Raw genomic sequence first — 16,423 nt, forward strand, 5'->3', positions numbered from 1 at the left:
TCTCTCTCTCTCTCTCTCTCTCCCTCTCTCCCTCTCTCCCTCTCTCCCTCTCTCCCTCTCTCCCTCTCTCCCTCTCTCCCTCTCTCCCTCTCTCCCTCTCTCCCTCTCTCCCTCTCTCTCTCTCTCATTATGCATTGCATTGAGCTGCTGCTGCTGCTAAGTTAACAAATTTCCCGTCACATGCCGGTGATAGTAAACCTGATTCTGATTCCAACACGGCTGAGTGACCAAGTCATGGTGCGGGTGCTGCCTGGAAGGGCAGGGTTTGCTCCCAGATGGATAGGACCACAGATGGTACTTTTAACAAATGAGACTTGAGTCTTTGTGAGACTCGGCGATACAGCCAGCAGAAACACTGGACCTAGTTTAAACTGCACAACTCACCTTCTTGTTGCTCCCACAGACAGAGCGGCGGATCAAGTGTACCCAGTAATTGTGTGATTATAGAGAACCTAAGAGTTTAACAGCAGCTGACCAAGCCAGACCTGACCACAGTTGATGGAAAAACAGCAAAAACATGAAGGCAGAAGACAATAGACAATAGGTGCAGAAGTAGACCATTCGGCCCCTCGAGTCTGCACCGCCATTCTGAGATCATGGCTGATCATTCACTATCAATACCCAGTCCCTGCCTTGTCCCCATATTCCTTGATTCCCCTATCCATCAGATATCTATCTAGCTCCTTCTTGAAAGACTCTGAGAGCATGACAGAAACCCGTGAATAACATACTAAAGTGTGATAGTGACAGTCAGTACTCTGTGATGATGGCTGGTTGCTGAAGGTAGATGATTAGTCGAACCGCATAGAATATAAAAGAGGGAATAAAATAGGTGGGGAGGGATTTAAGTTAAAGCAGAGACAACGGGTTCCACAACTTCATGATGTGGCAGACTTAGAAAGATGGTGCGACCTGAACAGGGAGTGAATACAAGAGCGCTGCCCCCTTTCTGCATTTGGGGCCTGCAATCGATCAGACCGTTAAGAAGGGAGAGAGGTCCTTGCAGTCATTCAACTGGTGACCACCCCAACCCCTTCCTGCACATCAATCAGAGGGTCTGTGAGCCTGATGCACTTACCTTGTTGGTGCTCCTGGAAAGTGAGAGTTTTAGCTACCAGAGAATGAAGGGGTGAAGAGAAGGAATGTGATTAAGCTGCATTCAGCCAGCAAGGAAAGAGCCAACGGGCATATGAGCGAAGCTGCATTTGTAAAGACTGTTGTTCAATCTCTGGAACAATCTCCCTGCTTCACAAACAAGAGAAAACCTGCAGATGCTGCAAATCCAAACAACACACACAAAACGCTGGAGAAACTCAGCAGGCCAGGAAGCATCTATGGAAAAGAGTACAGTCAATGTTTCGGACTGAGACCCTTTGAAGGGTCTGTGCTCTCTGTTTAGCATTTTGTAGATAGCGATAAGGGATGATAGGGTAGATGTAGATGCACATAAAATATTTGGGAGGGATATTCAGACGTAGGGCATTTCTGCTGCCCTATTTGAATAGATCCTCGTTAACATTTGGCCTTTCCTGGACCAAATATATTTTTGTCCAGGAGGGCCAAGAAGAGGGACTGTTAGAATGAATTTTGTCTTTAGCACATTTAGCTGATAACTTTGGTCACCATTCTCCACATCTGAATTTGAATTAAACTCTGAACAATAGTTCCCAGACCGGGGAACAGGCATTTCGCTAATGCTCTGCATAGCATGAGTCCATTCAACATTCCATTGCATGGACTTGTTTTTGCAAGTGATGGTGGGAAGATTGTAAATATTGTTTATATTTGTAAATATGTTGTAAAAATTATTTGAATTGTCCTGAATTTTCTTTGATCTTTAGCATATAAAATGTGGCATTGGAAGACCTTTCCACCGAAAGCGTCTCCTTATGATGCCTGCTGTATCTTGTTGAATAAAGGGGCTGCTTTATATCTAGCAGTACTTTTCAACGGTGACTTCATTCACATAACACCATTTACTATTTATTCAACTCATCTTGTAATGAAGATGAATATAACATTTGCCTTTATGATTTCTTGCTGCATCCTAATTTTCACTGATTTGTGTACAATGCCATCCAGGTCTATTTCAAGTCAAGTCAATTTTATTGTCATTTCAACCATAACTGCTGGTACAGTACATTGTAAAAATGAGACAAAGTTTTTCAGGACCATGGTGTTACATGACACAGTACAAAAACTAGACTGAACTATGTAAAAAAAACAGCACAGAGAAAGCCACACTAGTCTACAGACCTACAAAGGACTGCATAAAGTGCACAAAAAAGTGCAGGCATTACAATAAATAATAAACAGGTCGATAGGGCAAGGTGTCAGTCCAGGCTTCGGGTATTGAATCTGACAACTTGGGGGAAGAAACTGTTACATAGACTGGAATGCTTCGGAGCCTTCTCCCAGATGGCAGGAGGGAGAAGGGATTGTAAGAGGGGTGCATGGTGTCCTTCATAATGCTGTTTCCTTTGCAGATGCAACGTGTAGTGTAAATGTCCGTGATGGCAGGAAGAGAGACCTCGGTGATCTCAACTGACCTCACTATCCGCTGCAGGGTCTTGCGATCCGAGATGGTGCAATTTCTGAACCAGGCAATGATGCAGCTGCTGAGGATGCTCTCAATACAACCCCTGTAGAATGTGATGAGGATGGGGGATGTGGGAGATAGACTTTCCTCAGCTTTGGCAGGAAGTAGAGACACTGCTGGGCTTTCTTTGCTATTGCACTAATTTTGTGCACTAGCTCATTTCAATTTCACATAATTTTATAAACACTTTAGCTTCTTTACTTTTTCAAACAGAATATGTGACCTCACATATTTTAACATTATATTCCATCTGCCATGTCTTTGTCCATTCACAAAGTATGTCATAGCCCATACTGCCATCTAGCTTTGTACAATTGACAAACTTTCATTCAATTGAACAAATATTTGTGGATTAAATCCCTGTATTTTCCTACCTCCATAATCACCCAAAATCTTAACTTCCTTTCAAAATCAGTGGAATCCTCTAATTCTGGCCTCCTCTGGGTGACAAATGACCCCCTCTTCAATTTTCATGCACTACCAGCTCCCAACCATTTTATGCATTAAATGAAGCTAAACTTATTCAAACCTTATTTTAACTTGCAACACGTTTAATTTACTATCATCCATGATTTGTATTGGCATCCAGATTACAAAGTTATCATTTTCTGCACATTGCAAGTAGAGTACCTAATATAACAATGCATAAACAGACCTTTAAGGCTACCATGTCATTTCAAACATGAAGCCAATTAAACTTATCCCACTTTACTGTATGTGTTCCACATTCCCTGCCTGTTGCTGCTTTTGCCTAGATACCTCTTAAACCTTTGTATTCTACCTACTGCTACTCCTTCCCTGGCAGGACTCTCCAGACACCTACTACTCTGTGTAATAATAATGCCTTTACCCTCCCACTTTAAAGCTGTGCCTTCTAATACTTGACACTTTCACCCTCTGACTACCTACACTAGCTATGCTTCTGATAATTTTAAATGCTTCCATTTGGTGCTTCTAAGCCTTTGAGAAAACCTTTCCTTATGGTTAATATACTCCAATTCGGACCGTGTCTTGGTGAGCCTCTTCTGCTTCTTTCATCCTTTCTTTAATGATGCCATTAGAGCTGAATACAATACCCCAAATGTGTTTTAGCTGAAGTCCAAGGCATAGCTGTGAGAGCTGCTCCTCACAGCTCCAGGACTTGTTTTCAGTCCTGTGTGGTATGTATTTGCACATTCTTCTGCAGGATCCCACATTCTCCAGCTTTGCAGGTTCAGGATTAATTGGCCATTGTTAATTGTTCCTCATGTCCAGGTAAATAATACAAACATAAGGGAGCTGATGAGAGCATAGAGCGAGGGTATTATAAAGAAATGTAGTAGCATTAGATTGCTCTATGAGAAGGCAGAGGCTTAATGGAATGAGTTTCCTTCCCTCTATGAAATATGAAATCACATTGTTCATCCTTGTATCGACTCTCTACTAACATGACTTTATAATCTTCACATTCTTTTGCAGATTCTGCTCTTCTCCGATACTGGTTTCCTGTGCATCACCAGTTTTCATTTTTCTTCCAGTTCCTCTTTGTGTTCAGATGCCTTCATCCCCACAGTTGGAATTTTATCCTCACCCTTCCTCATCAGAATAATCCACCATGGTTTCAAATACTTTGAAAAATCAGTATATCACCGTCACTTAACTTCAATCATTTTTGTTCTGGTAAATCTACATTAATCAAGGTTAAGCTTCCTGTTCATTTCCAACAATCCTTTCTTACCTGTAATAATTTTAGTATTATTATGTGAATGTCTTTATATAAAAACAAGTGGTAGGTATTGTTGTAAAATCAGTTCATTTGATTTTACATTGTGTAATTGCATTCACACGTATAGAAGAATGAATCTGCTGGCAACAGTACTCTGACACTGACAATTCTCCTTCGGTGTATCTGTGTAGGTAAAGCAGACTATATAAGAAAGGTTTAGCTTTTCATGATGCCTTAGCCAAGGTTTTTCATCACTGTTCTCTATACAAGGACTGTCTGTTGTGATTTTTTTTTGTTCAGAATCTTCTTAGCCCCCTCCATGTGACCACAGGGAATTAACTTGTGCTGCCAACAAGCAAGCTGCTAGTCTTCTTACAATATATTATGTGGCTTAAAAGCAGATCTGCTACACAGGAGAGATGAAAACAGCTATGCTGTTCTGCAGGACAAACACAAATGTAGAGTTTGATGTAAGAGTGCATTGCTGAATACAATCCATATCTTCTGGAAATTCTGAATAGGTCAATTTTGAAAGGACAGATTTTAAAACGAAGGGGAAATAATTTTCAAGATTTTATTTAGATTAAGTTTTGTCCTGTGTCTGAACTGGTCAATCCAATGTTCATTCTCTGCTACATAAAAGGCTAACAGTGACTAAGTCTTGCAAGCTGTTATTATTTATGTAGAATATTGAAATTTTGAATTGAAGGATGTATTATCGCAGTTGAATGACCAGATTTTCATTACACTGCTTCTCCACTTTCAGCTTATTTATAAGAAATGTTAGTGACAGTAAGATTGCAAATAGTGTGTTTAATGCTCCAAAAAGTCCCATTTTAGTACCAAGTAAAATTGGTTTCACATTTCCGAAGGCTTAATGGTTTTATTTATGTTAATGATTCTATTGATATTCTTAAAATGGCCTTATTTTTTTTCCCAGTGTCATAAATGGAGATTTAATAGGACACAAAATATGAACAAGCGAAAATCTGCAGATGCTGGAAATCTAGGCAAAACGGACAAAATTCTGAAGGAACTCAGTAGGCAGGCAGTACCAATGGAGAGAGTACAGTTAACATTTCGGGCCGAGACCCTTCAGCAGGACTAGAGAGAAAAAAATTGATGACCCAAAACATGAGATATTTTGATTAATTTGATGGAAAGAAACCTGATTGATTAATACCTGGAGGACACAAGTTTAAGAAGACAATTATTTAAAAAAAAGCTTTATTGGGAACAAATACAGGAAAACTTCCTTTTACTATACTGTGCGAAAGTCTTAGGCACATGTAACAAATATTCTGCAAAGCGAAGATTTTTCAAAAATAATGAAAAGAAGTTTCTAAATATGAAAAAAAAGAGCAACAAGCTATTAAAAAACGAAATCAAATCAAAATTTGTTGTGATTGCCATTAAAACTGCTCATTTCTCTTAGGTACCCTGTTGTGCAGTTTTTAATCCTGTTGTGCAGTTTTTAATAAAATCGGCTGGTGGGTTGTTTTAAGCATCTTGGAGAACTTGCCACAGTCCTGCAGACTTTGGCTGTCCTGTCTCGCTTGTTTCTGTCTCTCCAGGTAATCCCTGACAGCCTCAGTGATAGTGAGATCAGGGCTCTGTGGAGGCCACACCACCTGAAACCATATAAAAAATCTAGGGTGCCTAAGACTTTTGCACAGTACAATTGGCTCTCCTTATCCGCGGGGGATTGGTTCCAGGACCCACTGCGGATACCAAATTTCACGGATGCTCAAGTCCCTTACTTAACAGGTATCAGTGTGGTGGTCTTTAGGACCCAGCGGAGCCCCAGACTTTATTTAACCTGTCTCCGTGCGGTGGATGTTAGGACCTGGCGTCGCAGCTCTGAATCTGCAATGTTTCTGTTCACAAAAATAATCACGATCGGGATTGAAAATGAGGTGGAAGTAATAAAGCGATCGGAAAGAGGTGAAACGCCATCCATCATTGGAAAAGCATTAGGCTACAGTTGGTCAATGATTAGAAATTAATGGAGCATATGAAAGGCCCTGCCCCAATGAAAGCTACAATTATTACTAAGCAACGCAGTGGTTAAATTATTGAAGTACGTTTGTTTCTTGAGTGTTTTATATGCATAGAAAGGTAAAGTATGTACTATATACTAAGAAATACGTTTAACTGACTGATGCTATATAATACCGGATGTACCTGTTCCGACTTCAAATCCGACTTATAGACGAACTCAGGAACACAGGGACTGCCTGTACTTTTAATGCATTTCTAGATTACTTATAATACCTCATACAATGTAAATGTTGTGTAAATAGTTGTTATTCTGTATTTAGGGAATAATGACAAGAAAAAATAGTCTGTACATGCTCAAGCAATGAGTGCTGGAGAGAGAACTTCCGGGTTTTCCTGATCCGCGCTTGGTGGAATCAGCGGATAAGGAGGGCCGACTGTACTGTATATGTAGTGACTCAGTTATAACCGTACTGCCTGAAAAGTTACAGAGACAAAGATCAATTCTGAAATAGAATTGGTCACTTAAATGAAAAGAGATAATTTGGAAAGGTATAGGAAAAGAGCAGAGCAATTGGTCAAACATGAGGAAATCTGCAGATGCTGGAAATTCAAACAACAACAACACACACAAAATGCTGGTGGAACACAGCAGGCCAGGCAGCATCTATAGGGAGAAGCGCTGTTGACGTTTTGGGCCGAGACCCTTCATCAGGACTAACCGAAAGGAAAGAGTAAGAGATTTGAAAGTAGTGGGGGGAGGGGGAAATGCGAAATGATGGAAGACTGGAGCGGGTGGGATAAAGCTAAGAGCTGGAAAGGTGATTGGCGAAAGTGATACACAGCTGGAGAAGGGAAAGGATCATGAGACGAGAGGCCTCAGGAGAGAGAAAGGAGTTGGGGGGAAGAGCACCAGATGGAGATGGAGAATGTCTTCCTTTAAAAAAGGAAGACATCTCCTTCGTCCTGGAATAAGGGAGTAGCCATGGGCACCTGTATGGGTCCCAGTTATACCTGCCTTTTTGTTGGCTTTGTGGAACAGTCCATGTTCCAAGTCTATACCAGTATCCATCCCCCTCTTTTCCTTCGCTACATCGACGACTGCATCGGCGCTGCCCATTGCACGCATGCTGAGCTCGTCGACTTCATTAACTTTGCCTCCAACTTTCACCCTGCCCTCAAATTTACCTGGTCCATTTCCGACACCTCCCTCCCCTTTCTTGATCTTTCTGCCTCCATCTCTGGATATCTATCTACTGATATCTACTATAAACCTACAGACTCTCACAGCAACCTGGACTATTTCTCTTCCCACCCTGTCTCTTGCAAAAAGGCTATCCCCTTCTCACAATTCCTCCGTCCGCCACATCTGCTCTCAGGATGAGGCTTTTCATTCCAGGACAAAGGAGATGCCATTCTTTTTTAAACAAAGGAGCTTCCCTTCGTCCACCATCAACTCTGCTCTCAAACGCATCTCTCCCATTTCCCGCACATCTGCCCTCAACCCATCCGCCCACCACCCCACTCGGGATTGGGTTCCCCTTGTCCTCACCTACCACCCCACCAGCCTCCAGGTCCAACGTATAATTCTCCGTAACTTCGGCTACCTCCAACAGGATCCCACTATCATACACATTTTTCCCTCCCCACCTTTCTGCTTTTTGCAGGGATCGCACCCTACGTGACTCCCTTGTCCACTCATTCTCTCTTCCCCCCCACCCCATCCCTTCCCACCGATCTCCCTCCTGGCACTTATCCTTGTAAACGGAACAAGTGTTGCACCTGCCCTTACACTTCCTCCCTCACCACCATTCAGGGCCCCAGACAGTCCTTCCAGGTGAGGCAACACTTCACCTGTGAGTCAGCTGGTGTGGTATACTGTGTCCGGTGCTCCCGGTGTGGCCTTTTATATATTGGTGAGACCTGACGCAGACTGGGAGACAGTTTCGCTGAACACCTACGCTCGGTCCACCAGAAAAAGCAGGATCTCCCAGTGGCCACCAATTTTAATTCCATGTCCCATTCCCATTCTGCTATGTCTATCCATGGCCTCCTCTATTGTCAAAATGAATCCAAATTTATGTTGGAGGAACAACACCTTATATACCGGCTGGGTAGCCTCCAACCTGATGGCATGAACATTGACTTCTCTAACTTCTGTTAATGCCCCTCCTCCCCTTCTTACCCCATCCCTGACATATTTAGTTGTTTACCTGTTCTCCCTCTCCCTCAGGTGCTCCCCCCCCCACTCCTTTCTTTCTCCTGAGGTCTCCCGTCCCATGATCCTTTCCCTTCTCCAGCTGTGTATCACTTTCGCCAATCACCTTTCCAGCTCTTAGCTTCATCCCACCCCCTCCGGTTTTCTCCTGTCATTTCGCATTTCCCCCTCCCTGCACTACTTTCAAATCTACTTTCAAATCAGGACTAACCGACGAAGGGTGTCGGCCCGAAACGTCGACAGCACTTCTCCCGATAGATGCTGCCTGGCTTGCTGTGTTCCACCAGCATTTTGTGTGTGTTGCTGTGAGCAATTGGTCAACTTCTTCAAAAGGTTAGCATTCACATAATTCACCAAAAATCCACCTCCTGCGCTCTGTCCTGTTGCCAGCATGTAAGTACTATCACAAAGAAGGCACAATAGCATATTTACCGTCATAGAAGTTTGTGTAGAATCAGAAAATCAACAAAAAATCTTAAACAAATTTCTGATGAGTCCTGATGAAAAACCTTGCCCTGAGATTTCAGCTCTTTTTTCCTTCTGATGCTGTCTGACTTGTTGAATTCCTCCAGCATTTTGTGTGTAGTACTCTGGAGGTCCAGCATCTACAGAATCTCTTGTGATTATGACAAATCTTTTATTGATGCACTGTGGAGAGTTACCTAACTTGTTCCATCATGGTGTGGTGTGGAAAGACCAAATCACAGGAACTCGAAAGCCAACAGAATGTGATTGATGCAACTAGTCCATGAGTCAATGCTCTCCCCAACATTGAGCACATTTACATGGAGCACTGCCACAAGAACGTATCCATCATCAGGAACCTCACCATCCAGGCCGTGCTTTTTTCTTGTTACTACCAGCAGGCAGGGGGTACGGAAGCCTTAGGATCCCCACTTCTATACGGAAACACTTATCACACTACAACCATTAGGCTGCTGAAGAAGTGTGGATAGTTTTATTCGTCACAACTCAGAACTGATTGTACAACCTACAGACTCACTTTCAAGGAATCTTTACAGCTCATGTTTTCAGTATTTTTTTATTTGCAAAATTTGCCTTCTACATTGGTTGTTTTTCAGTCTTTATAGTTTTTTGCAAATTCTATTGTCAAGAATACTGGACACCAAAGATTTTTCGCCCTGAAGATTTTGGTTGTATCTCATGGACTTTGGGCTGCTGATCATGAAAATCACCCTGAGATTTTCCTAATACATACCATTTCCTTTGAAATCACCAATATTTGTTATTTCAGTTCATAATTCAGGTCAATTAAAATATTGCCCACACCATAAGCTGAAAAGTTTTCTGCCTTCTCCAGGCACACCTGGGTATGCTTAGGTAGGTTTGAAACTACATGGCAGGATAGGTTTTAGAAAGGCTATAAAAGCATCACATACACACTGTTCTATGCATTGTGTTTACATATAAGTGTGTGATCACAGGATGCGTGATGCACATATGCGTGATCACATGTTCTGTGTACTCATTCTAATAAAGTCTTTGTATTTTTGTGAGTACTTGTGACAGCAGAATGTCTCGCCAATGTTGCAACAGCCACGAGACTTTGTTAGATTTTTGGTGAGTGTACGCTTAAATCTTAAAGATGGAGCATGTCTCCTCTTATTAGGAAAGCCTATTAGCTCTCCATTGGGTGTAAAATTGCTGGCCAAGGCAAAGCCTGGGCTCTGCATATTTGTTGCAATTTGTGGTGTTTTGTAGTAGTTACTGAGCAGAACCACCAGGTATAGAATGTAAAACACAGAGTCAGAGAGACCATATTTCTCTGACACACATATCATAGTTCAAGCTTAATTGTTTTTCAACCATACATGATTACTCATGAATTCAGCCAAGCAAAATAGCATTACTCCAGGGCCAAAGAGTATGGCGTATCTTCTGCCGAGTGAACAATAGGGGCAGCACCAACTCCAGCAGTTCTGCCCTGAACGACTGGAAACAGACGTGTGCTGCATCAGTTGAAGGAGGTTTCAATGCCTGCCACCATTTTTAATTAAAACACGTGGGTGGATTTCAAAAGCTACCTCATATTCAGCAGATACCTCAATGAGCCGCTGATATTTGCTGGCAAAACCAACTGTTGTGTTCAGTATTTGATGTCTTGAATGTATAAGCAATGTTAAATGTATTCAAGCAAAACATACAAGATATAAACAGGCAGTGTACGACATGACATGAAAGCTAAAATCAAAGGGCTGGTTTAACTCAGTATAGTGCACTAATAGCTTTTTATTTCATAGGTGCTAAAAAAGAAGAAACTGCATTGATGAATGGACTGAGCGTGAACTTGCATCTCCTGCTGGTGAGAAGTCATTTTTACTACACATCATTTTGAAAAATAATGCAATTAGACACCAATACTTTGAAGAACTGGTACAGTGTAAGTACTTGCAGTCATATAATTTCTTTTCAGTTTCATGGTATGCTTCATGGAGGTCACCTACATAAATGGGAAACATTACAAAAGTGTTTGCTTCAGTTACCCTTACATAATTTCATGTTGGTGAGATTAAAAGCATCCTCATGAATCCTAATTTGGAAATGTCTCCAGATGTACGATGGAGAGCATTCTAACTGGCTGCATCACTGTCTGGCACTGGAGGGGGTTGACTACTGCACAGGGTCAAAAGGAGCTGCAGAGAGTTGTGAACTCAGTCAGCTCCGTCATGGGCACTGGTCTACGTAGTACCCAGGACATGCTCAAGGAGCGAAACTTCAAAATGATGGCATCCATCATTAAGGACCCCCGTTACCCAGGCCATGTCCTTTTCTTATCAGGGAGGAGATACAGAAGCCTGAAGGCACACATTCAATAATTCAGCAACAGCTTCTTCCCCTCTGCTATCAGATTTCTGAATGTGCATTGAACCCTTGAACACTACCTGAATATTTTTAAATTTCTATTTTTTGCACTACTTATTTAATTTAACTATTTTATGTATTTACTGTAATTCACAATTTTTTGAATTATATATAGCATTATACTGCTGCCACAAAGACAAATTTCATGCCATACGCTGGTGGTATTGTACCTGATTCTGATTGTGATGAGAATATAAGCCAGCTCATTCTTTATCCAAATGCCTGTGAAGTACAGTTAATATCTATATATGATCAAATGCCTTCCAATGTCCTTTGTACCTTAAAAACAATCAGCTTTCAAATCAATTCTCAGAAAATTAGCATTTATTTCATTTCATCTATTTTTAATTTACTTTCTCTTCTTTGAATAACTGCTTAATACAGTTCAAATACCATTACTATAGGTAAGCAAAGTAGTGTGGACAGGAGCAACTATGTTAAGGCTATGGTGAGTTTCAAGATTGTCATGAGCTTCAGTATATTGAACCTTGTAATAAATTTCAAAATGCTACAGTGTAAAATCAAGTCATACGGAAGTGAGATGACCAAGGTCAATCATTTTGCAAGAGAGGTGACCTTTCTTAGAGCAAGCTGCTTTGAACATTAGTCAGGAATGATGGGATAAATATAAAAACTTTTTATTGATAAATTAATATGAAAATGATTAACTTCTTTGAGTATTGTTTAGGGCAGATTGAAAGAATATTTCTCGGACAATAAACTATATTTTTCATTCTTTCTTTGTTCTAATATCCCTTTCAGTACTTTCCAGTATTTTCTCTTTTTCTCTCTCTGTTTCCTTCATTCTCTCTGCTCTCAGAACAAACCCTCGCTGTCCATCACTGCCCCATTTGTATACAGCTTATCTGAGGTTGAGATACAGGAACTAACATTAATTTATGCAAGGTCTAATAAGTAGTTCTGAATTCTTCAGAACTAAAACTTGAGTGATGGGATAAGTTGTAAGCCATTTCATACATTAAAAAATTCTGATGGTAACAGAAAATAATCTCCTTTGCAAGTAAACATATCATAGTGGGGAATTCCTCTACATAATGATAGTGAGAGTATCCTTTTCTAGATTTTGTTTATTGCTTATTATCATCACATATACCAGGGGTTCCCAACATTTTTTATGCCACAGACTCCTATTATTAACCAAGGGGTCCAGGGGCCCCAGGTTCTGAATCCCTGATATGACTAAGATACATTGAAAACCTTTGCATATCCTCCATACAGAACAATTCATGACAGTGGTGCATTGAGGTATTACAAGGCAAAGCAATTACAGGTGTGGAATAAAGTATTACACTGCAGAGGAAGTGCAGTGCATATAGACCGTAAGATGCACGGTCACAGTGAGGTAGACTGTGAGAGCAAATGTCCTCCTTATCCTGCCATGGATCTCCTCAATTGTCTTACAATGTGGGATAGGAGTGGTCCTCAAGCCCATTGGTACGTGATTTCAGGCTTTTAAATCTTTTGCCTGGGTTGGGGGAGAAGAGAGAATGTCCAAGATGGGTGGGATCTCTGATTATGCGGACTGCTTTGCTGAGCCAGTGAGAAGTGTAGACCATGGAGGGAGGCTGGTTTCTGGTGTGTGTTGAGCTGTGTCTACTGCTTTCTGAAGTTTCTTGTGCTCGTGTGCTAAGGCGGTTGGGTACCGAGCCATTATGTATCTAGAAAGGATATTTTCATTGAACACCTCCACACCATCTGCTACAAGTGGGATTTCCTGGTGGCCAAGCATTTTTATTCCCATTCCCATTCCGACATATTGGTCCATGGCCTCCTCTTGTGCTGAGATGAAGCCACCCTCAGTGTGGGGAGCAACACCTTATATTTTGTCTATGTAGCTCTAACCTGATGGTATGAATATTGAACTCTTATTCAGGTAGACAAATTCTCTTCCCCCATCCACCATTCTAGCCTCTTTCCCTCCCTCCACCTTTTTATTCTGCCATGTTCCCCTTCCTTCTCAGTCCTGAAGAAGGGTCTCAGCCTAAAACGATGACTATCTATTCATTTCCATAGATTCTGCTTGACCTGCTGAGCCTATTCTGCATTTCTATTTTTGCTTAGGATATTTTCTAAGGTGTATTAAGAAAAATTGGTAAAATCAAAGGGAGTCTTAGCCTTAATGAGGAAGCTGAGGTCCTGTTGAGCTTCTTGTGCATGCTGTTAATGTGGTTGGACCAGGACAGGCTATTGTTGATGTGCACTTCTAAGAATTGAAACTCTCAACCCTCTTTAGCTCAGCATTGTTGATGTTATCAATAATAATAATAATAATAATAATAATAATAATAACCACCAGAATTAAGATATGTAAGTGGAGTGAAATATTGTAAGTGATTTCATACAGACAAAAATTCTGATGGTATCAGAAAGCAGCCTCCTTTGCACATAAGCATATCATAGTGGAGAATTCTTCTAAATAACAAGATATTAGAATTTGTGATATGTCAATGCAAAAGTAGATATTATTACAGTACTAATTTTTACATGATGTTTCCTTGAATTAAGTAATTCATTTTCGTCCCATTTCATTGCCCCTTCGATGTCCTTTACAAGTCATTTGCCTCATCAACGTTCTGACTGTCTCTGCTTTAATTGACAATGGAACTTGCAATAATTTTATATTTTTATTTTATAAAATGTTTTATTCTCATTCTTAATACTTGCAGTATTATTCCAAAATTAATGCAACCCTGTTATTGATTCATTGATCAGTAGAAATAATCTTTGACTAATTTTTTCTTCTAACCTTTTCAAATTTTCATCGACCCTGCTAGATCTTGTCTTATCCTTATTTGCTCCAGTGAGTGCAATATATTTTTCAATTCTCTCATCATCATATTCTCAAATGATGATAAGAGACTTGAAAGAGAGCTTTTACACACTGGAACAAATTATATCAATGGTGTCACCTTGATAAATCTACACTTTTTTTTCCCCTGCCACTCCAGAATCTACTTTATAATGAAGTGCATTAAACCAAGTACTATATTTTGATTTTGGATCAACACAGTATTACAATTGTGAATTGTAGTTTACTTGAATTGGTTTTGGAAAAACTCACTGGTTGTATTTAATGCTCCATGCCTAAAATTTGTGCCTCATTTTTATTTTCTTTCATCTGTAATTTTACTTCTGCAAATCTACATTCCACAAACTTTTGTGCAGAATGTATCTTCCATATCTAATGTGAAACATGTCATTAATCAATGTGGCACATTCTGGTCCAATTTTAAAGGCATTTTTAAAAATTATATATATTTTTAATCTGGACATTGCACCTAAAGCCAATATTTAATACCCATCCTAATTGACCTTGAGAAGTCGATGGTTAGAAACTTCTTGAAGTACATTGGCAATTTGAGTTTCACAATTTTGTGAAGCTAGGAAATTCCAAGATTGAGACCCAATAGCAATGAAGGTCTAGCAACATAATTCAGTTCAGATGTTGTACACCTTGCAGTGTATCCTGTGGTTAGTCATACTCTCTTTTGACTCCAGAATATTAATGAAAGTGAGGTTTGCTGAACATAATGCTTATGAGCAATATTAGGCCATTCAACCCATCAAGCCTGTTCTGTTATTCAGTCCTGGCTATTGTTCCCTTTCAACCCTATTTTCCTGCCTTCTCCCCATAACCTGTGATACCCTTACTAATCAAGAGCCTACCAACCTCAGCTTTAAAACTCCACAAGTCTTGGCCTCCTGAGCCATTGATGGCAATGAATCACACAGATTCACCAACCTTTGGCAAAAGAAATTTGTTAACTCTGTATCGATAAAATAAAAGCATGCATGTGGGAGATGCTTTAACTGGTGTAGTCACATTGGAGAGAAAGAAAAAAGTGAGAGTAAAAATGAATGCACATGCGTAGACAGATCAGTAATACATAGTGCAAAGGGGAGTGAGTCATTGTTTCAAAAGAAATAGATCCATATATTACATTTCCTGCCCCTTTAGATTATTGCAACAATAGAAGTGTATATGTACAAAACATTCAATCTTCCTATTCACAAACCATATTCCAAATATGCATGCTTTCACAATAACAGTCCATAACTGACTTCACTGCTGTAGAAGATTGTCTTTTGGGTGGCGCTCTGTTTCTTTCAGGATAGTACCTCTGGAACCCGTGGAGTAGCATCAGGTTTGACAGCAGTCTTATCAATGATAACATTCTTGTCATGCCTTTGGACCTGTGGAGTGGCATCAGGATTGGCAGATGTCTTATCTAAAACGACATTTTCAGTTGACGGTGTCACATTGCTGTCAGTGACATCACCCTGAGACTTAATTCCCGTGGCTGTAATGTGTCTGTCTTGTTGGATGCAATCGACTCAGGTGTGTTCTTTGGTTGAGCATCCAGTGTCTGGTCCGCATGGCGTCTCCGTGTCTGATCTCCAGCATCTACTGTGTACATCAGTGGTCCAATTCTTGTAGCTATTTTACCAGGTATCCACTTGTCTTCTCAGTATCGCACTAGGACTTCCTGTCCAATCTCAAAACTCCTTGTTGCTTCACTTGGCAACTGGTTGAACTGTTTATTCTGCACTTCCCTCTGTAGGCCTAGTTTCAGGAGTTCTATGCGAGATCTCAGTTTCCTGCTCATGAACAGCATTGCAGGTGTTTGATTTGTCATCACATGAACAGAGTTCCGATACACAAAAAGAAAATTTTCTACCTGGTGCTGTAGAGAAATGTCCTCCTTGTCCATCACTTTAATAGACTTCTTGAAGGTTTGGATAAACCTTTCAGCTAACCCATTCATTGCTGGGTGGCGAGGAGCTGACAGGAAATGCTCGATGCCGTATTTCTTCATGAACAGTCAGAGTTCTTCATGTATTGTGGTCCATTGTCACTTGTAATTTGTTCAGGTAAGCCATTTCTGGTGAAAGCAGTCAGAATGGAGGCAGTCTTTGCTGAGGTGGTTGACTTCATTGGTATAAGCTCCGGTCACTTTGAATGAGCATCCACAGCAATCAGAAACATGGAGTCCATGAA

At 40.6% G+C, this 16,423-nt stretch overlaps 1 protein-coding gene across 1 annotated transcript in view; it reads left to right on the forward strand.

Annotated features, from left to right (window-relative positions):
* kynu (kynureninase) overlaps positions 1-16,423 on the forward strand; it is a 236,497-nt gene that overhangs the window by 83,107 nt on the left and 136,967 nt on the right. The window contains exon 4 of the mRNA XM_059970252.1: positions 10,782-10,843. Within this exon, the coding sequence (XP_059826235.1) occupies positions 10,782-10,843 (62 nt within the window). The remainder of the gene's footprint in view (positions 1-10,781; positions 10,844-16,423) is intronic.

The sequence above is a fragment of the Hypanus sabinus genome, chromosome 5, assembly GCF_030144855.1.
Source record: "Hypanus sabinus isolate sHypSab1 chromosome 5, sHypSab1.hap1, whole genome shotgun sequence".
NCBI classification, from domain to species: domain Eukaryota; kingdom Metazoa; phylum Chordata; class Chondrichthyes; order Myliobatiformes; family Dasyatidae; genus Hypanus; species Hypanus sabinus.